The 24,316-nt window shown below is 47.2% G+C and overlaps 1 protein-coding gene across 2 annotated transcripts in view; it reads left to right on the top strand.

Annotated features, from left to right (window-relative positions):
* Nucleotides 1-24,316, top strand: part of Vps28 (vacuolar protein sorting 28) — a 71,161-nt gene that overhangs the window by 17,580 nt on the left and 29,265 nt on the right. For both annotated transcript variants that reach the window (XM_068363449.1, XM_068363450.1), the window contains exon 2: nt 8,343-8,406. In XM_068363449.1, coding sequence (XP_068219550.1) covers nt 8,343-8,406 — 64 coding nt within the window. The remainder of the gene's footprint in view (nt 1-8,342; nt 8,407-24,316) is intronic.

Below are 24,316 nucleotides of genomic sequence, written 5' to 3'. Positions count from 1 at the left end.
GTATGATAGCGGCCACCTGCATGTATGATTACGGCTAACTTAAAATACGGCAGTGTAAGGGGGTCGCTAGGGGGCGTTAACCCCCCGTTAGGTAGGAAGGTAAAGACACGGCTTATAGGTTAGGTTATGAGGGAATATTTAGGTTAGTTGATGTCAATTTTTAATCCAAATGGGAGGAACTGGCCGCTGATATACAAAGGCTCCGGTTTCTTTACATGATCCTCATCTCAGAAGGTTCTTTACCCTACCCTGACATGTAGGCTACATTTCCCTTACCTAGGTTAGGCTATCTTATCTGACACATATTTAGAATGAGATTCAAAGAAATGCTTTTTTATGGTGTTATTAAAGACCTAGCCAACATCGTTTATTTATTTTTTGTGATGTATGTATGATAGCGGTCTCCGGAACATATGATGACGGCCATGAGGGTAAGCTGAGAATACGGGAGTGTAAGAGCAGTTGCAGAGGTCGTTATCTCCATGTTAGGTAAGTAGGCAAAGACACGGCTTGTAGGTTAGGTTAGGTGGGGAAGTTTAGGTTAGGTGGTGTTCTTAAGTAGAGCTCTTGCAAAAAACAGACGCAGCTTTTGTATTACAGCGGCCACAGATTACTTTAAAATGAGAAGAAAATTCCCATTTTCTATCCTTGAATTAGGAACTGGCTGGTGATATACAAAGGCTCCTAATTTTTTTTTTTTTTATATCTTGAGATAATTGATGTGAAAAACTTATTCAAGTTTATCTGAAATTAATGATTAGGCCTATAGAGATAATTACCAATGTACAGTATGATTTTATCCCCTGATGACATTAACGGTATCCCGCAAGTGTTGCTCCCATTAGGGTTTGTTTTATGGCAATGCGTTGTTGGTAAAATGCCTTATTGTCTTTTATATATTTAAATGTGGGTATGATAAAACTGCTGAAACTTGTTTGGTTCCTTTGTTTCAGACTTCAGCGACTTTGAATAATGAAAGTACCGTAATATATTTGTGTATATTCATATTTATAATATTTGTTGTTCATCTGAAAGTCAAATAACAGCAAAATCACTTGCCCATGCATCAAATAAACAAAGCGAAGCATGTACCCCTTGCCAAAACAAAGAAGTAACACCATAATACTTGCCCACGCCGTTAACGTGAGCAGTGAAACGTGTACTGCCTGCCAAATGAAAAAAGCAAGCAGATATTGTTACATAGCTACTGAAACAAGCCATGTCTGAGCAAGACCAATTCTGATTGTGGAACTCCATTATTCTTGTTCTTTAGCTGGTCCTGTATCGTTAAAACTACTCATTTGCAACAGAAGTGAATGTCAGATTCGTTCAAAATGCATTATATAAGGTACCCGGTAATTGAAATAATTTTTTTTTCTTGTATTAGAAAACTGGTGTTGGCTGAAAAGTGTAATTTTAAATATTAAACTTAGCCGGTGAATATATAATAGCTGACGTCTCCGACGGCTCGACAGATTCCAAAAAACTCGCGAGCGATCGCCGTGAAGGTTGCGGGTGTGCCCACCAGCGCCGACTATCGGCCAGATACCGCATATACTTGTAAACATCTCCAGTTCTTCTCTGTCGGTTTCATCGATAAGTTGATTCCACTCGCTTTATGACCTCAAGTTTTCTACCGAATTGGTGAAGTACTTGGTTTTGGTTTTATTGCTTTCGCCGTGTTGGATTATTCAATACTATCTTCAAAAGAAATGCTTTTGAAAGGAGAGGAAAAGTGTTTTGCCCTTGCTTTTTTATCTCTGGTTTTTCCATAGAGTAAAGATGGCCGACCCTTCCCTCAGTGTACGGAAGTGTGTTTAAGGCTTTTAGTAATTATTTTATCACGTTATAAATTATTGTTGATAATTATAGATTTTCCTCTATATATTTTATATCTCACCCGCCTTTATTAGGCCTCTTCGATTAGCTTTCCATTTATACTAAACATCAAGATAAATATTATGTTTTGTTTATATGCGGCCTTTACCTATTCCTCCCCTAGTCCGAGATGTAGGCGGTCCTAACTTGGAAACCTAAGTTAAACAACGTTGAGCCCATTCAACTTTTATTTTCGTTAAGTTTAAATCATTTGCTCTGTAAGAGTTATGAAATGAATATTTTTTAGAAAATATTTTAAGAAATATATTCTTTGAATAGTCTTCGTGCTGTTTTTTTTTTTTTTTCAAAGATGAACTAACGTTTGGTTTATTTATGCTACGCAGTTTGCGCTCTATCGTTACGATAGAGAAAGAGAGAATCACGGTTTCACTTTGCAGAAAGAGTAAATCGGTTTTGACGTTTTGTTCATTCTTCTTTCAAACTGAAGTGTTTTAAATACTAATTTAAAGGAACTTGTTAATTTTCAATTTCTTAGTCCTTTCAGTTTTTTTCCTTTGGTCAAATAACCTGTTTATTGACGAAGGGTGAGTGGCCAATTCTCTTGTGTGTGACAAGAGAGAGAGAGAGAGAGACGGACAGAGAGAGAGAAAGAGAGAACGATCCGGTCTTTATTCTCGTCCCAAGTAAGGAGTTTGGGAGCGAGTAACGTTGTTCTCGATTCAGTTTTTTTTTACTCTCGTCCCAAGTCTCTGTACAGGGAGAAAGGATAAAACGTTTTTAGTTTTTATTCTCGTCCCAAGGCACTGTACGGTGAGAGATTGAAAACGTAGTCTTTAGTGAACTAGTGTTTAGTCTCCTCCCCAGTCACTGATCCTTTTTAACTTTATATATTTCTGTTTTATTCGATATATATGTGTATGTTTTTTGATTTTTTCATGTGTGTTTCATTTTGTACTAATGTGCTTACATTATACGACTCATTTCGCAATTATAACCTTTTGATGTAAGGGAGAATTGCGTGCTTCAGGTAGATATCAGTTTTATTCATGCCTAATGTGAAATTATTGAAAAATACGATATCAGTGAAGTGAGTGCAAGAAAACATGTGCTGTGTTGCGGAGGGTTCGTTTGTTCGTGCTTGTCGCTCCCCTAGTCCGAGACCTCTTTCAGGCTCCCCTGCACCAGGGAGGAGTAATGTCGTAGGACTTAAGGGGACGAGAGGCTTTAACCAACGTACAGACGTTCCCTCTTTGGTATCGGACGTTTCTCGTCAAGATCGCCCTTACCATAAGACGGGTGAGACTGTGTTCTCCTCGTCATCCGAAGACTTTTCGCAAAAGAAACCTTGGCGCAAATTTCTAGACCCTTTAAGCGAAAGTCAGTCCCTTCAGGACAGGTCCAGCGTCCTGGCTGTAGCCATGGGGACAGCTCTGACCCTTTGCAGTCGTCGGAAGACTGTTCGCCTATTAAACGCAAGCGTAACACGGGGTCCGAGGGTCGCGGTAAAGGCAATGTTTTGCCAACACAGACGTTACCGTCGTCTCGGCCCGTTCCGACTCCCGTTGATCCTAAATGGGTTGTCCTGCAGGACATGCAGACTAAGCTTGCCTCCCTTATGGAGAAGTATGACGTTGAGCAGGTTCACGATGAACCTTCGCTTTCGAGTCGCCGTTACGCTAAACGAGACTCTGGCCGTCAGCCGCCCAAACGAGCATTTACTCGTCCGTTTGACGTTAGTGCTGACGTTTCTTGTACTTTGAAACGTGATGTCAGGAGTTTTTCACGTCAGTCACGTGACATGGATCCTCCCTCGCTGCAGTCTCGTGTTGACTTTCAGCCGCTGCCGCAGTTTCGTGTTGACGTTCAGCCGCTGCCGCAGTCTCGTGTTGACGTTCAGGACGTTTGCCAACCAGCTCAGTTGCCTCGACTTGACGTTGAGCGTCAATCACCGCAGTCGAAGGTTGTTTTGACTGCTCAGTCTAGGCAGTCAATGCAGTTCCGACGTGACGTCGAGCGTCCATCAACTCCTGTTGTTGTTGTTGGACAGTCACAAGGTTTTCAGTCCTTTCAGCAGCGACCTGACGTCGCTTCCTCTACTGCTACTGCTGCTCCTTTGCTTGTTGACATTGCCTGTCAAGCATTGCCGCCGCGGCAGGTCTCTCCTTTTCATGAGACTAGACAATTGTCGGACGAGGTTCCTTCAGATGAGGAAGTTGCTGATCCTCCTCCTACTGATATTCCTTTGGGGACTTTGTCAGACGGAGAGGAGCCTAAAGCTGCTCAGACCTCTATGGACTTTAAAAAAATCATGCTGATTTTTAAGGATCTTTTTCCGGTCCATTTTGTAACTGCTGCTCCTCGTTCGCCTTCGTCAGAGTTTACGCTAGGCCTAGCTACTTCGAAGCCGTCGTTTTCTAAGCTAGTGCTCTCTCGCTCTTCTAAGAGAGTTTTACGTTTGCTAGGCGACTGGTTGATCACCAGGAGGAGTTTGGGGGAGACAGCCTTTGCTTTCCCTCCTTTTAAACTGACTTTTAGAGCGAGCGTCTGGTATGACACGGGAGAAGTTCTCGGCTTGGGAGTTCCTGCCTCTGCCCAGGGAGACTTCTCAAGCCTCATAGACTCTCCCCGTCGCCTGGCCATGAGACGCTCCAAGATTTTATGGTCGGCTTCAGAGCTAGACCATCTCCTGTTAGGAGTTTTTTTGAGCGTTTGAAGTTTTTATTTGTTGGTTGGTCCCTGGGAGCCTTAAGTCAGAAGGTCTCTCCAGCTGTCAATGTTTTGCTGTACAATTATGTCATGCATGAACAGGGCTATCAGGGATGGCTCCAATGATCTGACAGCCACGTTCACTGCAGGAACAAGGCTATCAGGGATGGCTCCAATGATCTGGCAGCCACGTTCACTGCAGGAGTACTTAAGATGTAAGTGCGCTCAATGTGTTCATTGTCAAGACAAACTTCACGATGAAGACTACTAAATCTGTCTTGGCAGCAGTAAGGGAAGGCGACTGGATGGTCTCTCTCGACCTTCAGGATGCATACTTCCACATCCCGATTCATCCAAACTTTCAACAACATCTGAGGTTTGTGGACGGGAAAGTAATGTACCAATGTCGAGCACTGTACTTCGGCCTCATTCCTGCTCCTCTTGTTTTTACAAGGCCCTTGCAAAATGTAGCAAGCTTTCTACATTTTTTGAGGATTCAGAGCCTCCCTTTATTTTGACGACTGGCTAATCAGGGCGTCGTCATTATATCACTGTCTGGAGAGCCTCTAATGGATATTAGACCTAACCAAGGAGCTAGGTCTCATAGTGAACGTAGAGAAGTCGTAACTTACAGTACCCCATCCCAGACTATTCTTTATTTGGGAATGGAGATACAGTGTCTGATTTTTCGGGCCTTTTCGTCTCCCACAAGAATGGAACAAGCTCTGTTAAAAGTCCTTCACTTGCAAGAGGAAAACAGTTGCTCTGTAAGAGTTTGAACTAGTCTCGTGGGAACTCTTTCATCGCTGGAGTAGTTTATCTCTCTGAGGAGACTCAACCTATGCCCTCTCCAATTTCACCTAAACCATTGGAACAAGGAGAAGGGCTTAGAGAGTATCTCTTTCCCAATCTCCAACCCAGTCTAGACATGTCTGACTTGGTGGGACAGCAACATCAGACTTCGAGAAGGTCTTTCTCTTGCGATCAAGAACCCAAACCATGTGTTGTATTCAGATGCTTCGGTTTTGGGTTAGGGAGCTCCACTGGACAGTCTGGAATGCTCGGGTCTTTGATCCACGGATCAGAAGGAACTCCATTTAAGGCAAGTAACATCTCTCCTTTGGCGAGATTTGTGCAAGGAAAAATGAATGTCTTGGCGGACTGCCTCAGCAGAAGAGGACAAGTCATCTCCATGGAGTGGACGTTGCATAAGACTGTGTGCGAGAAGCTATGGATGACATGGGGTCAACCCACCATAGATCTTTTTGCGACTTCTCTGACAAAGAGGCTCTTGACTTACTGCTTTCCAGTTCCAGATCCAGAGGCAGCCCACATAGACGCTTTCCTGCTGGACTGGTCTCACCTGGACGTTTATGCCTTTCCACCTTTCAAGATCCTAAACAAGGTGCTGCAGAAGTTCACCTCTCACGAAGGGACCAGGTTGACATTGGTTGCTCCACTCTGGCCCGCGAGAGAGTGGTTCACAGAGGTACTTCTATGGCTGGTAGACGTTCCAAGAAGTCTGCCGTTACGGATGGATCTCTTGCGACAGCCTCACGTAAAGAGATTTTATCAAAGCCTCCCCACGCTTCGTCTAACTGCCTTCAGTCTATTGAAAGACTCTCTTGAGCTCGAGGGTTTTCGAAGGAGGCAGCTAGAGCGATCGCGAGGGCTAGAAGATCCTCTACCATCAGGATCTATCAGTCGAAATGGGAGGTATTTAGAGACTGGTGCAAGTCCTCCTCTATTTCCTCTTCCAGTACCTCTGTAGCCCAAATTGCGGACTTTCTCCTGCATCTGAGAAATGTTCGCTCCCTCTCTGCTCCCACTATTAAAGGCTACAGGAGCATGTTGGCGTCTGTTTTCAGACATAGAGGCTTGGATCTGTCAAATAACAAGGATCTCCAAGATCTCCTTAAGTCCTTCGAGACCTCTAAGGAGCGTCGTATGTCAACTCCCGCATGGAACTTAGACGTGGTTCTAAGGTTCCTAATGTCAGACAGGTTTGAGCCATTGCATTCAGCCTCCCTGAAGGATCTCACCCTCAAGACGCTTTTTTTGGTGTGCTTGGCTTCGGCTAAAAGGGTCAGTGAGATCCATGCTTTTAGTAAGAACATCGGCTTCTCTACAAATAAAGCTACATGTTCGCTTCAACTTGGTTTTTTGGCCAAGAACGAACTGCCTTCTCGTCCTTGGCCTAAATCTTTTGAAATACCTAGTCTGTCAGAAATCGTAGGTAACGAAGTTGAAAGAGTGCTGTGCCCCGTTAGAGCTCTTAAGTTTTACTTAGCTCGAACTAAACCATTACGAGGTGGTTTTTGAGGCCTTATGATGCTCCGTTAAGAAGCCCTCATTGCCCATGTCTAAAAATGCGTTATCGTACTTTATTAGACTTTTAATCCGGGAGGCACATTCTCATTTAAATGAGAAAGATCGTTGTTTGCTTAAGATCAAGACGCACGAAGTGAGAGCGATAGCGACTTCGGTGCCTTTAAGCAAAACAGGTCTCTTCGAAGTATTATGGACGCGACCTTTTGGAGGAGCAAGTCGGTGATCGCTTCATTTTACTTAAAAGATGTCCAGACTCTTTATGAGGACTGCAACACCCTGGGTCCATTCGTTGCAGCGAGTGCAGTAGTGGGTGAGGGTTCTACCACTACATTCCCTTAATCCCAATATCCTTTTAATCTTCTCTTGAAATGTTTTTAATCTTGTCTTGGGTTGTACGGAAGACTAGGAAGTCTTTCGCATCTTTTTTGATTTGGCGGGTGGTCAAATGTTGTTTCTTGAGAGCGCCCAGATTAAGGGTATTGATGAGGTCCTGTTATAGGGGTGTTCGCCCTGGATATAACAGCTCCTGGGAGTCTTTCAGCATCCTGAGAGGATGGCTGGGCTTCGTGAGGAAAGCGGACTAATGAGGCAGAGTAATAATTAGAGTCTGCTTCCTTACCAGGTACCTATACTTAAGTCTGTTTTTTGAATAATTGTCAAAAACTCTTGAGCATATACGCCTTTATTGTATTAATACTGGTCTCTACCCACCACCATGGGTGTGAATCAGCTATTATATATTCACCGGCTAAGTTTAATATTTAAAAATGATATTTTGATTATAAAATAAATTTTTGAATATACTTACCCGGTGAATATATAAATTAAAGGCCCTCCCTTCCTCCCCGATAGAGACCTAGGGGACTGAGAAGAACTGGAGATGTTTACAAGTATATGCGGTATCTGGCCGATAGTCAGCGCTGGTGGGCACACCCGCAACCTTCACGGCGATCGCTCGCGAGTTTTTTGGAATCTGTCGAGCCGTCGGAGACGTCAGCTATTATATATTCACCGGGTAAGTATATTCAAAAATTTATTTTATAATCAAAATATCATTTTTACTTTTGATTCTGTAACCATTCATCATAGACTTGGTGTAATATGAGTATTTAATTGTATTTTTGGGTAATTTGTATGATGGTGGACACACTGCTTTCTAGAAAATCCTACAAAATTTCTGTCATACAGAGCCATTCCCTTCTCATAACTTTCCTTCGCCAGTAGTTATTATCATTTTTGTAGATAACCCAATAAACAATGTTACTTAGTTCATGGCCATTTTAAAATTAACTCAATGTGATGGCCTGGCTAGTGCAATTACAAAACTGTATAGTACATTATATTTCATTACTGTACAGTACTTTACAAAATATATACGTACCGGTATGTACAGTATATTGTGAAATAGGAAATAGATTTAGAAGCATTTTTTTTTCAACAATAAACTAATACAATTTTATTTTCAGATCATAATCGGCCAGAGCTCTATGAAGAAGTGAAATTATATACCAATGCCAGAGAAAGGGAAAAGTAAGTTTCTTTAAATTCTATTGTACAGTAGTCAGTTTGATAATTCAATAGCTTGTTTGTTCCGTAACTAACATACAAACCACGCCATTTAATAGGGGATATTACTTTCGGCGTAGCTGAAATGACGAGCCATTAGAACTTTAATGAGGGTTTACTACCACACCGCTAGTTAGTGGGGGGTAGGGAGGGTAGCTTGCTCCCCCCCCACCCCACACACACCTGTGCTTGAGCTCACTTTGCTCTCGGCTCGGGTGGTAGTCGGACGTGTCCGCTCCCACCCTCGCCTCTCTGACAGCCATTAATGCCTTTTTGCTTTCTCTTCTACAGGTGTGTTTGTGAAGTTGGCCTCTGCTATCATGCGCAAGTGTCCTGGATTACCCGACCGCCCTTGTGGTACGTTTATGTCGGCGGTCGAGACGGACCCTCACACCCTTTGTCCTTATTGTAGGGGCCAATGGTGTGATAGAACTAATAAGTGTGGTGAGTGTAGGGAGTGGTCTACCTCTCAGTGGGAGAGGTTTTCTCGGCGACGGAAGAAGTCCAGGCGGGATATTTCTCCTTCAAAGGTTTCTTTGAAAGGAGAAAATCCCAAGGACTCTTCTTCCGTTGCCCAAACCTCCTCCGAAGCTCCCGCTCGATCGGTTTCTTCCGGGAGACCGTCGAGTGGTAGCGAAGGCCATGGTTCTGTTTCCTGACCTCGGGGTTCGGGAGATGGCGTTGACTCCCCTAGCGAGGCAGCTCCACCTCCTCCCCCAGGGGAGGAATTAAATATTAATGTGAGTACTAATGATTTATTCCAGCTTTGGTCTTCCTTGGGGCTCGAAGGTTCGCCCTCCAAGAAAACCTTGTTTGACATGATCCGGTGATCCGGTTGGGTGCCGCTGTCTAGCAATCGCCGACTTTGGCAGAGGTTGATCCTCTGTCTATCGTCGACGTTGTGGTGGCAGAGGCTTCCGATGTGGTATCTTCGACCTCTGCAACTGCTCAACCTACTGTAGCTGAAGGCTTAGTTTCTCCCTCTGCTCAACCTTCGATGGAGGAACTAAGTTCAACAGTCTCTCCTGCCGATGATTCTCCCCCTTGAGGGAGTTCACTCACAGAGACTCCTCTTCGGAGGACTGCTGACCCAGCGGTCCCCAGAGGGCGCATACGGTGTAAAGCTCGCCTTCCTTCGCCTCACAAGGGTGTGAGGAGGCGCCTCTTCGGTTCAACGTCACCGTTGCAGTCCGCCGCAGAGGAGTCTCGTCATCGATCTCCAACTGTTCCTGCTACAACCCTGGACCTCTCTGCGGATCGTTCGCGATCCCCTTCGGTGGAAAGTCGTCCTTATAAAGGACACGCCGACCTTCCACCCCTCAGACCTGCTGACCTGCCGTCGCCGTTTCTGGCTGCTGATGCGCTGGGGGCACCTACCAATCCTGTTTTTGTGAAACAGGCAACGGTCCCTTCGGGGCAACAAGGGTGTATACGCAAATTGGCGCATACGTCCCTTACGCGCACCTGCTGCCGACGATCCTGTTAAAGTGCATCAGTGCTCACTTGCGCGCCAGCGCTCACCGCTGGCAAATGTTCCTGCTAAAGCGTGCCAGCGCTCACCTGCGCACCAGTGCTCACCTGCGCGCCAGCGCTCCCCTGATCGCCAGCGCGCCACTGCGCGCCTTCAACCTTCTGCGCTCTCCGCGCCAACGATCTCCTGCGCGCCCACGATCTTCCGATCTGGGCGCAGTAGGGAAGTTGAAGGCTTCCCCTACTCGTCAGCGCTCACCAACGCGCCAGCGCTCGCCAACGCGCCGTCGATCTTCACCTGCGCGCCATCCCTCGCCAGTACGCATTCACGCGCAGTCACCCACATGCGCCCACGAGGATGCTCGCCCATTCCCATCTCCCCAGCCTGATGTGCACACACATGCTCGCAAGAGATGTCTCTCCTGCGCGCGCGCCCAACGGTATTATCGCCCGCACAGGCTCTTCATCCTGATCCTGCGGGCCCACGCGAACATTCACCCTCGCGCGCAATCTAACTTCTGCGCACCCTCTGGTGTCTACGGCACGCGCTCCTACGCGCCATCGCGATACCAACATTCGCCCCCCACGCGCGATACCAACATTTGCCCCCCGCGCGCACGACGCCGGGTATTCCCCATCGTGTGAGCGCCAGCGCGATCGCCAATACCCTCCCACGCGCGAGGCTGCAGGACATCGTGCGGCAAGCGCAGAACAGCACGCTCGCCGGCAGGGGGGAAGATTCCACAAAGGTCCAGGGACATTTCTTCTCCATCTTTTTATTTTCAGGTGAACCCCCCTTTGGATACTCATCCCAGGGATTGGTCGATCCCTTTCCCTCCAGAGGGAGTGTCTGACAGAGCAACCGTCGTTCAGCAGCCTTGGTTTGGGACACTGATCAGAGCGGTCGCGCAGGCGTTTAATCCTGTTCTCTCTGAGCTGATCCACAAATCCTTGGCAGCATCTACTCCCCTGAAGAGGAAAAGAGGAGTTTCAGACGTGGTAACTTCTCCGAGGACAAAGCTGTCTCCTTGTAACTCTTTGAGGCAGGCCTCCTCACCCCCCCCAGACTTTTTCTCCCTCCCTTTCGGACGAAGACTTCATGTCCTCAGGGAAGACACGTGAGGGGAGGCGTTCCCCCATCGTTGTTGGAGTCTTGCATCCCTCCCAGGAGGGAGTCGAAGGACTCCAAGACAGTACCAAAGTCTTCATCAAGACTTAGACCGGAGCCAGCCAGTCACTCGGAGAATGTCCGCGAGTCCCCCCAAGAAGAGCCTTTGGGGACAGGAGACTTCGCTGCTAGTCCTTCAGGAGGAGATCTGCAGGAGTCAGAACATGCATTCTGGCAGGTTCTGACCCTTATGGGGAATCTCAATGGGTTTGCTGACCCAGAGATTCCTCCTCGAGAGGGCAAAGACACGGTCTTGGACCGAGTGTTTGGGACTCAAAAACCCTCGAAGACCAGTGCAGCTTTGCCCTGGTCTCAAGGGGTTAAGAGTGCCAGGGACAAGATTGAAGTCCAGCTCTCCGAGCTTGCCTCCGCCAGCCGAACCAGCGCCAGCAACAAGCTCCTCCCACCTTCTCGTGTACAGCAGAAGAGGTACTTCGAGATCGTAGAGGAGTCTTGGTTGGCTCTTCCCCTTCGCCATTCGTTGGAAGAGCTTACCAGGGGAGTCCCTCTTGAAAGACTCCAACCGACAGGTCTCATTCTTGGCGACTGAGATCCGTAGCCAGGAGAAGGTGGCGAAGTGTGCCATGCAGGCCACTTCGTGGCTAGAGACCTTAGGTATCCTGATACGTTCGGAGCATTTATCCAAAGAATGTACCAGGCAAGCTATGGAGACCTTCTTACTCTCAGGCACTCGCACGATCGAGTTTCTTGCCCACCAAGTCTCGAACTTGTGGGCTAATACCATCTTGAAACGTCGGGTTGCGGTGTCTAAGGGATTCCATCAAAAGGTCCCCAACACCGAGATCAGCAGGCTCAGACATTCTTCCGTGATGGGAACGAACCTGTTTGAGCATAGGGACGTGGAGCAGGCCGCTGAGAGTTGGAGGAAGTCCCACCAAGAATCCCTCCTACATAGGGCTTTAACATCTAAGCCGTATAAACCTCCAGCACCCCAGCAGCCACGCCCTACCAAGACCGCGAAAAGGTCCCCAACACCGAGATCAGCAGGCTCAGACATTCTTCCGTGATGGGAACGAACCTGTTTGAGCCTAGGGACGTGGAGCAGGACGCTGAGATGTGGAGGAAGTCCCACCAAGAATCCCTCCTACATAGGGCTTTAACATCTAATCCCTATAAACCTCCAGCACCCCAGCAGCCACGCCCTACCAAGACCGCGAAAAGGTCCCCAACACCGAGATCAGCAGGCTCAGACATTCTTCCGTGATGGGAACGAACCTGTTTGAGCCTAGGGACGTGGAGCAGGACGCTGAGATGTGGAGGAAGTCCCACCAAGAATCCCTCCTACATAGGGCTTTAACATCTAAGCCCTATAAACCTCCAGCACCCCAGCAGCCACGCCCTACCAAGACCATGAAACCGGCAACGGCAGCGAAGACGGTAGTGTCTAAGCCCTTTCCTGTCAAGGACAAGAAAGGCAAGAAGTCCTCCAGGGGAGGGAAGAATCCTAGAGGGAGCGGCCGAGGCCGCAAACGCTAGAATTGGCAGTCCCCCTGCATGTCCACCAGTGGGGGGATGCCTACAAAGTTGCGCAGACAGGTGGCAGCAACTCGGTGCCGATTCCTGGACGATATCCGTAATCAGTCAGGGATATCGCGTCCCGTTCACAACATCTCTACCTCCCGTGACGACAAATCCAGTGTCGTTGAGCTCCCTTGCGAAGGGATCAGCAAGGGGGCAAGCCCTTCGGGCAGAAGTCCAGAGCATGTTGAAGAAGGGCGCTCTTCAAGAGGTCCTCGACGGGTCTCCAGGCTTCTTCGTTCGACTCTTTCTTGTAAAGAAGGCGTCTGGAGTTTGTCAAGTAAACTCTGTTCAGCATGGAGACCGCAGACATGGTCACACTTGCAGTGAGACCGCAAGACCATGTGTACACTGGATCTGAAGGACGCGTACTTCCACATCCCAGTCCATCCGTCTTCAAGGAAGTACTTAAGATTCAGCCTAGACAACAAGGTGTACCAGTTCAAGGTGCTGTGTTTCGGTCTCTCCACAGCACCACAGGTTTTCACCTGAGTGTTCACCCTAATATCGCCGTGGGCACACAGGATCGTCATCTGTCTCCTCCGTTATCTGGACGACTGTCTGATCCTAGCAGACTCGGAGTCATCCCTTCTTCAACACCGAGACAAACTTCTGGGACTTTGCCAGGATCTGGGAACCATGGTAAAACTCGAGAAGTCCTCTCTGCTTCCCACTCAAAGACTGGTATATCTAGGCATGAGATTAAACACCGATCTCCACAAAGCCTTCCCATCAGACGACAGGATAGCAAGGCTGAGGAGGGTCGCAAGCCCTCTCTTCAGAAGAGAAGAACTTCCAGCCCAATCGTGGTTACGCCTCCTCGGTCACCTCTCATCTTTGGCTCGTCTAGTTCCTAACGGTCGCCTCAGGATGAGATCCCTCCAGTGGCGACTCAAGTCCCGGTGGAATCAAGGTTACGATTCCCCGGACATCATGATCCCTATGGGACCTGCGGAACGGACAGACCTCCAGTGGTGGGTGACAGATGAGAACCTACGAAGAGGAGTGGATCTTCTCGTCCTCCCTCCGGATTTGATGCTGTTTTCTGACGCCTCAAAGAAAGGGTGGGGAGCCCACGTTCTGCACCACAGGATCTCAGGCCTGTGGTCAGAATCAGAAAAGTGCCTCCATATAAATCTTCTAGAGATGAAGGCTGTATTTTTGGCCCTTCAACAGTTCCAACAATACCTGGCTGGTCACTCTGTGGTGGTGATGAGCGACCACACCACAGTAGTGGCTTACATCAACAAGCAAGGAGGTACCTTTTCGAAGCAGCTATCCCATCTCGCAGTAGATACTGAGATGGACCGAAGTCCACTCGATTTCACTATCAGCACGTTTCATTACAGGCAAGAGGAATGTACTCGCCGACAATCTGAGCGGAGCGTCTCAGATAGTGAGTACCGAGTGGTCTTTGGATCATCTAGTAGCCAACAAAGTCCTGACTTTGTGGGGTTCCCAGACTGTGGATCTGTTCGCGACAGCGTTGAACTTCAAGCTTCCACTGTACTGCTCCCCAGTCCCGGATCCCAATGCACTGGCAAGATGCCTTCCAACAACGGTGGGACAACATTCTGTCTGATGAGGAGGGTGCTCAACAAGACCAGAATATCGGTCAATCTTTCAATGACCCTCATAGCTCCGCTATGGCATCACGCGGAATGGTTTTTGGACCTTCTGCAACTCCTAACGGAACTTCCGAGAGAACTCCCTTCGCGACACGAGCTACTCAGACAACCACTTGCCAACATCTTCCACAAAGCCGTAGCTTCGCTACGACTTCACGCCTGGAGACTATCCAGCATCTCCTCGCTGAGAGAGGATTTTCGCAACAAGTTGCGATTAGGATATCTGGACATCTGCGAAAGTCATCCGCATCTGTCTACCAGGCAAAGTGGAAAGTCTTCTGTGGTTGGTGTCGTGGAAGGGGTATCTCTCCACTCGATGCCACTATTCTAGTAATAGCGCAGTTCCTCGTGTATTTGCGGGAAGAAATGCGCCTTTCAGTCTCGGCGGTGAAAGGCTATTGTTCAGCCTTAAGTCTAGCCTTCAGGCTCAAAGGAATGGACATTTCTTCCTCGCTGGAACTTTCCCTACTCATATGAAGTTATGAACTTACCTTCCCTCAGTCGGAAGGGAGACCTCCTCCATGGAACGTGGTTCAAGTTCTCAGGTCTCTTAAGAGACCTCCCTATGAACCATTACGCCAGGCTTCAGATCGCCACCTAACTTGGAAGACGGTGTTCCTACTAGCTTTGGCCTCGGCCAAGCGAGTCGGTGAACTTCATGGTCTCTCATATGACATCGCCCATTCAAGGGGATGGGGGGAGGTAACGTTCAAATTCGTTCCTGAGTTTATTGCTAAGACTCAAAATCCGGGGGTTCCGGACCCTCGATTTGACTCCTTCCTGATTTCGAGTCTTCGTTCTGTAACAGATGACCTAGACCATCTCCTACTGTGCCCAGTTAGGAGTCTGAGGCTATATCTCAAAAGAACGGCTGCAGTCGGTCCCCAGGTGCAGGCATTGTTTGTGAGCACTGGGAGGACTAAGAGGAGGGTCACCAAGAACACCATCTCGGCATGGATTCGTAGGGTGATTCATCTGTCCCTGAATCCAGACCCTCCTCCGTCACGTCGCCCTAGAGCACATGATGTCAGGGGCATAGCTATGTCCCTGGCCTTCAAGAGAAATTTCTCAGTGACGCAGGTTCTTCAAGCTGGGGTGTGGAAGCGTCAGACAACCTTCACAGCCCAGTACTTGCAAGACGTGACCCACAGGAGGCTCGATACGTTTTCTATCGGCCCTGTGGTGGCTGCCCAACAGCTGGTTAAAAACCTCAGGCTCCTTAGTGGACAAGTAGCAGAAGGTTGAAGGCATTGTTACCCGGTCTTAGTGTGCATGAATGAAAAGGTTTGTCTGGCCCTTATTCTTTTCTTCATCTTCCCCTCTCTTGGGGAAAGCAGCATCCTGGGTTCTCTGCACAGCTGACCTCAAACCACTGCAGGTAAACCATGTTTCCTTGTGTTCCTAGTATTAAGCTAATACTGTCATGTCCCCATACCCTGACGAGGTGGTATTGGGAGAGTCCTAGCCTTAAGTTTCCATCTAAAGGACTTCAGGTCAACTTCTTAGGATGAGTCACACTTTATTATTCCTTCACACACAGCTTACCTAGGCCGCAGTCCTTGCGTAGCAAGGTTCTAGCGAGGTGTAGGGACTCCTTATTGTTGAGTGCTGACACACTCAATAGTTGAGTCCCCGGGCAAAGCCAAAAGCCAGGACTTTCCAACCTTCCTAATGGGTGAGTCACCCCTATTAGATAGCGTGGTTTATATGTCAGTTATGGAACAAATGACAAATTTGTAGATATTTTGTATTTTTCGTAACTACAAACCTTAGCTATTTAATCAAATTTGCCCGCCAGCCCTATCCCCCGTGAAGTCCTACCTCTAAGCAAAGTGAGCTCAAGCACAGGTGTGTGAGGGGGTGGGGTAGCAAGCTACCCTCCCTACCCCCCGCTAACTAGCGGTGGGGTAGTAAACCCTCGTTAAAATTCTAATGGCTCGTCATTTCAGCTACGCCGAAAGTAATAACCCCTATTAAATAGCTAAGGTTTGTATAGTTAGGAAAAATACAAATTTTCAACGAATTTGTCATATTTCAATTGATTTTATAATCTCTCTCTCTCTCTCTCTCTCTCTCTCTCTCTCTCTCTCTCTCTCTCTCTCTCTCTCTCTCTCTCTCTCTCTCTCTCTCTCTCTCTCTCTCTCTCTCTCTCTCTCTCATAATTTTACGAAGTAATTGAGAATTATTGTTGAATGATTGGGTGATGATGGTATGTGGTTAAAACAATGTATAATAGTTCCAGTCTTTTCTTCATCTACTGACATGATGACCAATGCTTAAATGCACTTTACTAAGGCAATTATTTTGCTTATTTATAAAATATGATGTATAATGCTCTAAAAAAAAGGTCAAAAGTATTCAGTGAACTAAACATTCATTATGAGAATAAAGATAGATAAAGAAAAATGGTTTACAAAAAAGTGTAAAGACAATCCGCATAATTCCCTTTGAATAATTACTTATGTGACCAATCCTCAATTATTATTAAACTTCAAGGTAGTAGAAGAAGAGACTACAATACTTGAAGAATACTTACTTTCAAGCATTTCACATACACAGTAAAAAAAAGAAACGAAAGGAGAAAGTCACTACAACTACTCATGGATGAATGAATACAGTACCTTACTCGACTATTGGAATGAGTTCTATAATGATGCATTATAAGTTTATAACAGTTGTTGTGGAGCTCTCCTGCTGCTTTTATTAGATTATTTTTGGGACTTTTACTTTTTTATCTTTCAGAGGGTCCTATTCAGCAATTGTCCTGTAATAATCTATTGTCAAAAACCTTTTATACCTATTTGTTCTCCTCATTCAGCAGCTTGTAAATACGTATAGTCTCAACTTCAAATTTATTAATTTTCTTCTTACATGTACTGTGCTTTCCCCTTTTTGTATCTTTTCTCTATTCTTTAGGCACTTTTCTGTCTGGGATATTTTCTTTTTTCCCTCTGGGGTGTTAGATTCAGATTCCATTTCTCCCAGCACATGTTCTATACCTCCCCTTAAGCCTTCCTTCTCTTTCCTCTTCTCTACCTGTCCTTTTCCATAGCTTAAAGGTTTCCGTTTCTTCTATTGCCCTTTGTGCATCTTGATTCAATCTTTAGTTCTCTATCACCCTTCGCCAGTGCTACACCAGATACTTTTTCAGCAGCCTTTTGTATCTATTCTTTCAGTGGTTTCCAACAAAAGAAAATTTATCCCAAATTTTACTAAACATTTGATTTTCTGATATTTTTTCTTTCAAAATTTGTCCGCTTTTATTTATGTCCTTAATAAGTCTGTAGATACAAAAACAAGTTATATTAATTTTTCAATATTAAACTTAGCCGGTGATCATATAGCTGTCAGCTCTGCTGCCCGACAGAAAAACCTAAGGACAAAATACGCCAGCGATCGCTATACAGGTGGGGGTGTACATCAACAGCGCCATCTGTCGAGCAGGTACTCAAGTACTCCATGTCAACACAGAACCAATTTTCTCTCTGTCGTGCCAATGGCAAGACCTACTAAATACGCTGTTGCTTTCTGGATTGATTTTCACGTTATTTGGTGATGTATTCATTTCTGGTTATTAGCTTTCGCTGTGCAGAGGTTATCTTCAATACTTCCTTGCATTCTTTTATTGAATTTTGGATTATTTGTTGACGACTTGGATAGATTTTGAATTCCCCCTTTGACTAATTCAAGATGTCTGACCCTTCTCAAGTCCCCAAGTACAGGAAGTGTAGCGCTAGGGACTGTTCAAGGCGTCTTCCGAAGGCCTCTATCGATCCGCACACCATTTGTTCCAATTGTCGGGGTAAAACCTGTCAATTGGAAGATCGATGTGAGGAATGCGTTGGGCTTTCGGAATTCGATTTTCAAGAATTCCTGAAATATTCACGTAGGCTAGAGAGAGATAGAGTCAGGAGGAGTTCGTCTCGCTCAGTTGATTTTTCCTCTCCCCATGCCCCACAACCTATTCCTTCCCCTGTAGTGGTTGCTCCTGATCCCCCTTCTAGCACTCAACAACCTTCGATGGCAGATATGATGCGTGCCATCCAGGCTCTGGGTGAGAGAGTCGAGTCATTGGCGAGTGACCGCAACCAACTCATGGCTGACGTCAGGGAGTTGAAGGGTAAAAGTGCAGTGGGAAGTGAAGTGGTTAGTGCAGTGAAAAGTGTTAGTGTTACGCATGAGGGTGCGTCTGTTCGTGCCTGTCGTCCTCCCAGTCCGGGACCTCTTGCAAGCTCCCAAGCCCAGGGGAGAAGCAATGTCGTACGACCAAAGGGTTCGACAGGCTTTAATCAGCGGACAGACGTTCCCTCCGTGGTTTCGGACGTATCTTTCCTAGATCGTCCCACCCACAAGAAGACGAGTGAGCCCGTTCATTCCTCGTCTGCGGAAGAGGTTTCTCGCCAGAAACGATGGACCAAGGTCTCACGGCCTCTTAAACGCAAGGTCCCTTCCGCGCAAGTCCAACGGCCCAGGTGTAGCCACTGGGTCAGTTCGGACTCGCTGCAGTCTTCCGACGACTGCACACCTTCTAAGAGAGGCAAAGTGGTACCGCAACAGGCAGTAACACCGTCTGTTGCCGCACCTGCTGCTGTAGACCCTAAGTGGTCTTTGCTACAGTCTATGCAGACTCAGTTAGCTTCTTTCATGCAGGAGTATCGTGCGGAGAAGGTTGACGCTGCACCCGTTAGCCTACAACCTACCACGGTTGTGCGCCCAGTAGACGCTGAGGCTGCCTGCTCCCGCACTCCAGCTGTGAGAGTTCCTCCTCCCATGCGCAGTCGACCCTGCCAGACGCATGTTGACGTTCACCGACGCACGGAACCCTCCGTTGACGTTCGCGTGTTACCACAACAACAGGAGGGTGGAGTTAAGTTGCCGTGTTTTGACGCTGTGCGTCAGCCTCCGCAACCCACTGTGGTTTCCGCTACTCGACCGCAGTCAGGAGTAGACACCTTGTGTCCCCACACAGCTATGGTTGTTGCCAGTTCACAGACTGACCAACGTTTCCATGACGTTGGGTCCAGTGCAGCCACGCATGCACCCGTGCTGCCGGACTCAGCCGCCCAGCTTTTACCTACTCCTTTGCCGCTTCCTCCTCAACATTCAGACGATGGACTCTCTGATGATGACGAAGCTGCACATCTTGACGACCAACACACGGACATCGACGAACCCAAGACCACGCCTCCCTCCTTAGACTTTAGGAAAGTGCTTGCGCTGTTCAAGGATTTATATCCTGATCAGTTTGTGTCTGCAGCACCATGCTCGCCTCCCTCTGAGTTCGCTTTAGGCATGCAGTCATCCGCACCTGCCTTTACGAAGCTCGTACTCGCTCGCTCGTCCAAGAGAGCTTTAAGAGTACTGGGAGATTGGTTGCAGTCCAAAAAGCAGCTTGGGAAGACAGCCTTCATGTTTCCCCCGGCCAAGCTTGCTTCCAGATCTAGCGTCTGGTATGCCACGAGAGAAGTTCTCGGCTTGGGAGTTCCTGCCTCTGCCCAGGGCGACTTCTCAAGTCTGGTAGACTCTCCCCGCAGGCTGGCCATGAGACGCTCCAAGATTTGTTGGACTCCTTCGGATATGGACCATCTAATGAAAGGAGTATTTCGAGCATTCGAAGTCTTTAACTTCTTGGACTGGTGTTTGGGAGCGTTGAGCAGGAAGACCTCCCCTTCTGACAAGGAAACTTCCATGCTCATTATGTCCTGCATGGACAAAGCCATACGGGATGGTTCTAGTGAGCTTGCGGCTTCTTTCGTGTCCGGGGTCCTCAAGAAGCGGGATCACCTTTGCTCCTTCTTGTCAGCTGGAGTCACCCTATGCCAAAAGTCGGAACTTATGTTTGCTCCTCTCTCGAAGTTCCTCTTCCCTGAAGAGTTGATCAAGGAGATTGCCGCCTCCTTGATCCAGAAAGACACTCATGACCTGGTTGCGTCATCCGCACGCAAAGCCACCCCTTTGCCCTCCGTGCCTAGACCCAGGATGGACACTCCAGCGTCAAGGTTCATTCCGCCCTTTCGTGGCAGAGCCTCCAGCAGAGGAGGTGCTCGTGCCGAAGGTCAACGTGGGAGCAAGAAGAAGGGTTCCAAGTCCTCTAGAGGCAGAGTCTGACTGCCACCTTCTTCAGACAGCAGTGGGAGCCAGGCTCAAGAACTACTGGCAGGCCAGGGAGAACAGGGGCGCAGACGCACAGTCTGTGAAGTTACTCAGAGAGGGGTACAAGATTCCATTCTTGCGCAAGCCCCCTCTAGCAACAACTCCCATCGACCTCTCTCCCAGGTACAGAGAGGAGGACAAAAGACTAGCTTTACAGCAAGAGGTGTCTCTCTTACTACAAAAGGGAGCGGTAGTCATAGTCCGGGACCATCAATCCCCGGGCTTCTACAACTGTCTCTTCTTAGTGGCGAAGAAGACAGGAGGGTGGAGGCCGGTGCTAGACGTCAGTGCTCTGAATGTCTTTGTCACAAAGCAGACGTTCACCATGGAGACGACAAAGTCGGTTCTAGCATCGGTCAGGAAGGAAGACTGGATGGTCTCGTTAGACCTAAAGGATGCTTACTTTCACGTCCCCATCCACCCAGATTCCCAACCTTTTCTAAGGTTCGTTTTCGGGAAGGTTGTATACCAGTTTCAAGCCCTGTGCTTTGGCCTAAGCACGGCACCTCTTGTTTTTACGAAACTGATGAGGAATATTGCCAAATTCCTGCATTTAGCAGACATCAGAGCCTCCCTCTATTTGGACGACTGGCTTCTAAGAGCTTCGTCAAGTCGTCGCTGTCTGGAGAATCTAAAATGGACTCTGGATCTGACCAAGGAATTGGGTCTCCTGGTCAATATGGAAAAGTCCCAACTCGTCCCATCCCAAACTATAGTGTACCTAGGAATGGAGATTCAGAGTCAAGCTTTTCGGGCTTTTCCGTCGGCCCCAGAATCAGTCAAGCCCAAGAATGCATCCAGAACATGCTGAAGAAGGACCGATGTTCAGTCAGACAGTGGATGAGTCTGATAGGGACGCTTTCATCACTGGACCAGTTCATCGCGTTAGGGAGACTCCACCTCCGACCCCTTCAATTTCACCTAGCTGTTCACTGGAGAAAGGACAAGACGCTAGAAGCGGTCTCGATTCCTGTTTCCGAGAAGATGAAGTCTTCACTGACTTGGTGGAAGGACAACATTCTCCTCAGGGAGGGTCTGCCACTGGCTGTTCAGACCCCCAACCACAGTCTCTTCTCGGACGCATCGGACACGGGCTGGGGTGCGACATTGGACGTTTGGGAATGCTCGGGCACGTGGAATGCGGATCAAAGAACGTTACACATCAACTGCAAGGAGCTACTGGCAGTTCATCTGGCCTTGAGAAGCTTCAAGTCCCTCCTTCTAGGCAAGGTGGTGGAGGTGAACTCCGACAACACCACAGCCTTGGCGTACATCTCCAAGCAAGGAGGGACTCATTCGATGACGTACGAGATCGCAAGGGACCTCCTCACCTGGTCAAGAGATCGAAACATATCGCTAGTAACGAGGTTCATTCAAGGCAACATGAATGTCATGGCAGACCGCCTCAGCCGGAAGGGTCAAATCATCCCAACAGAGTGGACCCTTCACAAGAATGTATGCAACAGACTATGGGCCTTGTGGGGTCAGCCTACCATAGATCTGTTTGCAACCTCGATGACCAAGAGGCTCCCAATTTATTGCTCACCGATTCCGGACCCAGCAGCAGTTCACATAGATGCCTTTCTTCTGGATTGGTCCCATCTAGACCTTTATGCATTCCCCACGTTCAAGATTGTCAACAGAGTACTGCAGAAGTTCGCCTCTCACGAAGGGACAAGGTTGACGTTGGTTGCTCCCCTCTGGCCCGCGAGAGAATGGTTCACCGAGGTACTGCAATGGCTAGTAGACGTTCCCAGAACACTTCCTCTAAGAGTGGACCTTCTGCGTCAGCCGCATGTAAAGAAGGTACACCCAAGCCTCCTCGCTCTTCGTCTGACTGCCTTCAGACTATCGAAAGACTCTCGAGAGCTAGAGGCTTTTCGAAGGCGGCAGCCAGAGCGATTGCTAGAGCAAGGAGGACATCCACTCTTAAAGTCTACCAGTCGAAGTGGGAAGTCTTCCGAAGCTGGTGCAAGTCGAAATCAGTATCCTCAACCAGTACCTCTGTAACTCAGATAGCTGACTTCCTTTTATACCTAAGGAAGGAAAGATCTCTTTCAGCTCCCACGATCAAGGGTTACAGAAGCATGTTGGCAGCAGTCTTCCGTCACAGAGGCTTAGATCTTTCCAACAACAAAGATCTACAGGACCTCCTTAAGTCTTTTGAGACCTCGAAGGAGCGTCAGTTGGCCACACCAGGTTGGAACTTAGACGTGGTACTAAGATTCCTTATGTCAGAAAGGTTCGAACCACTTCAATCAGCCTCTTTTAAAGATCTCACTTTGAAGACCCTTTTCCTCGTCTGCTTAGCAACAGCTAAAAGAGTCAGTGAGATACACGCCTTCAGCAGGAACATTGGATTTACATCTGAAACGGCTACATGTTCCTTACAGCTTGGTTTTTTAGCCAAAAACGAACTTCCTTCTCGTCCTTGGCCCAAATCGTTCGATATTCCAAGCCTTTCTAATTTGGTTTGAAATGAACAAGAAAGAGTACTATGCCCTGTAAGAGCTCTTAAGTACTATTTGAGACGTACTAAACCATTACGAGGACAGTCAAAAGCTTTATGGTGCGCTATTAAGAAACCCTCTTTACCTATGTCGAAGAATGCAGTTTCTTATTATATCAGACTTTTGATTCGAGAAGCTCATTCCCATCTGAATGAGGAGGACCATGCTTTGCTGAAGGTAAGGACACATGAAGTTAGAGCTGTCGCAACTTCAGTAGCCTTCAAACAAAACAGATCTCTGCAGAGTGTAATGGATGCAACCTATTGGAGAAGCAAGTCAGTGTTCGCATCATTTTACCTTAAAGATGTCCAGTCTCTTTACGAGAACTGCTACACCCTGGGACCATTCGTAGCAGCGAGTGCAGTAGTGGGTGAGGGCTCAACCACTACATTCCCCTAATCCCATAACCTTTTTAATCTTTCTCTTGAAATGTTTTTTATTGTTGTTTTTTGGGTTGTCCGGAAGGCTAAGAAGCCTTTCGCATCCTGGTTGATTTGGCGGGTGGTCAAATTCTTTTCTTGAGAAGCGCCTAGATTAGAGGATTTGATGAGGTCCTTTAGTATGGGTTGCAACCCTTCATACTTCAGCTCCTAGGAGTCGCTCAGCATCCTATGAGGATCGCGAGGCTCAGTAAGGAAGACGTACTTAAAAAGGCAGAGTAATTGTTCAAGTCGACTTCCTTACCAGGTACTTATTAATTTTATGTTTGTTATTTTGAATAACTGCTAAAATGAAATACAAAATACTTAGCTCTTAATGTTAACATATATGCTGGTCTCTACCCACCCCCCTGGGTGTGAATCAGCTATATGATCACCGGCTAAGTTTAATACTGTATTGAAAAATGTTATTTTCATTAGTAAAATAAATTTTTGAATATACTTACCCGGTGATCATAGATTAAAGGACCCTCCCTTCCTCCCCAATAGAGACCCAGTGGGCCGAGGAGAAAATTGGTTCTGTGTTGACATGGAGTACTTGAGTACCTGCTCGACAGATGGCGCTGTTGATGTACACCCCCACCTGTATAGCGATCGCTGGCGTATTTTGTCCTTAGGTTTTTCTGTCGGGCAGCAGAGCTGACAGCTATATGATCACCGGGTAAGTATATTCAAAAATTTATTTTACTAATGAAAATAACATTTTGCATCAGTCCAGTGGATTATCTAATCTAATCCTAAGCATATAACGTAGACCTGTACTTGATGTGAAATACACATGGCTTGCAGAATCTTTTTATCTATCTTAAAGTAACATGTCAGAGCCAATGGATTAAACAAAATTCAAGTAAACCTAGTTTTAATTGACAAATTAACATCAGAGCTGATTTCCAATTCTATTTGAACTAAAAACAAAACTCATTATTAACAAAAATTATATAGAGATGCATGACATTTTTTCCTGTA

The sequence above is a fragment of the Palaemon carinicauda genome, chromosome 40 (assembly GCF_036898095.1).
Source record: "Palaemon carinicauda isolate YSFRI2023 chromosome 40, ASM3689809v2, whole genome shotgun sequence".
NCBI classification, from domain to species: domain Eukaryota; kingdom Metazoa; phylum Arthropoda; class Malacostraca; order Decapoda; family Palaemonidae; genus Palaemon; species Palaemon carinicauda.
This window is presented reverse-complemented; position numbering and strand designations above follow the sequence as displayed.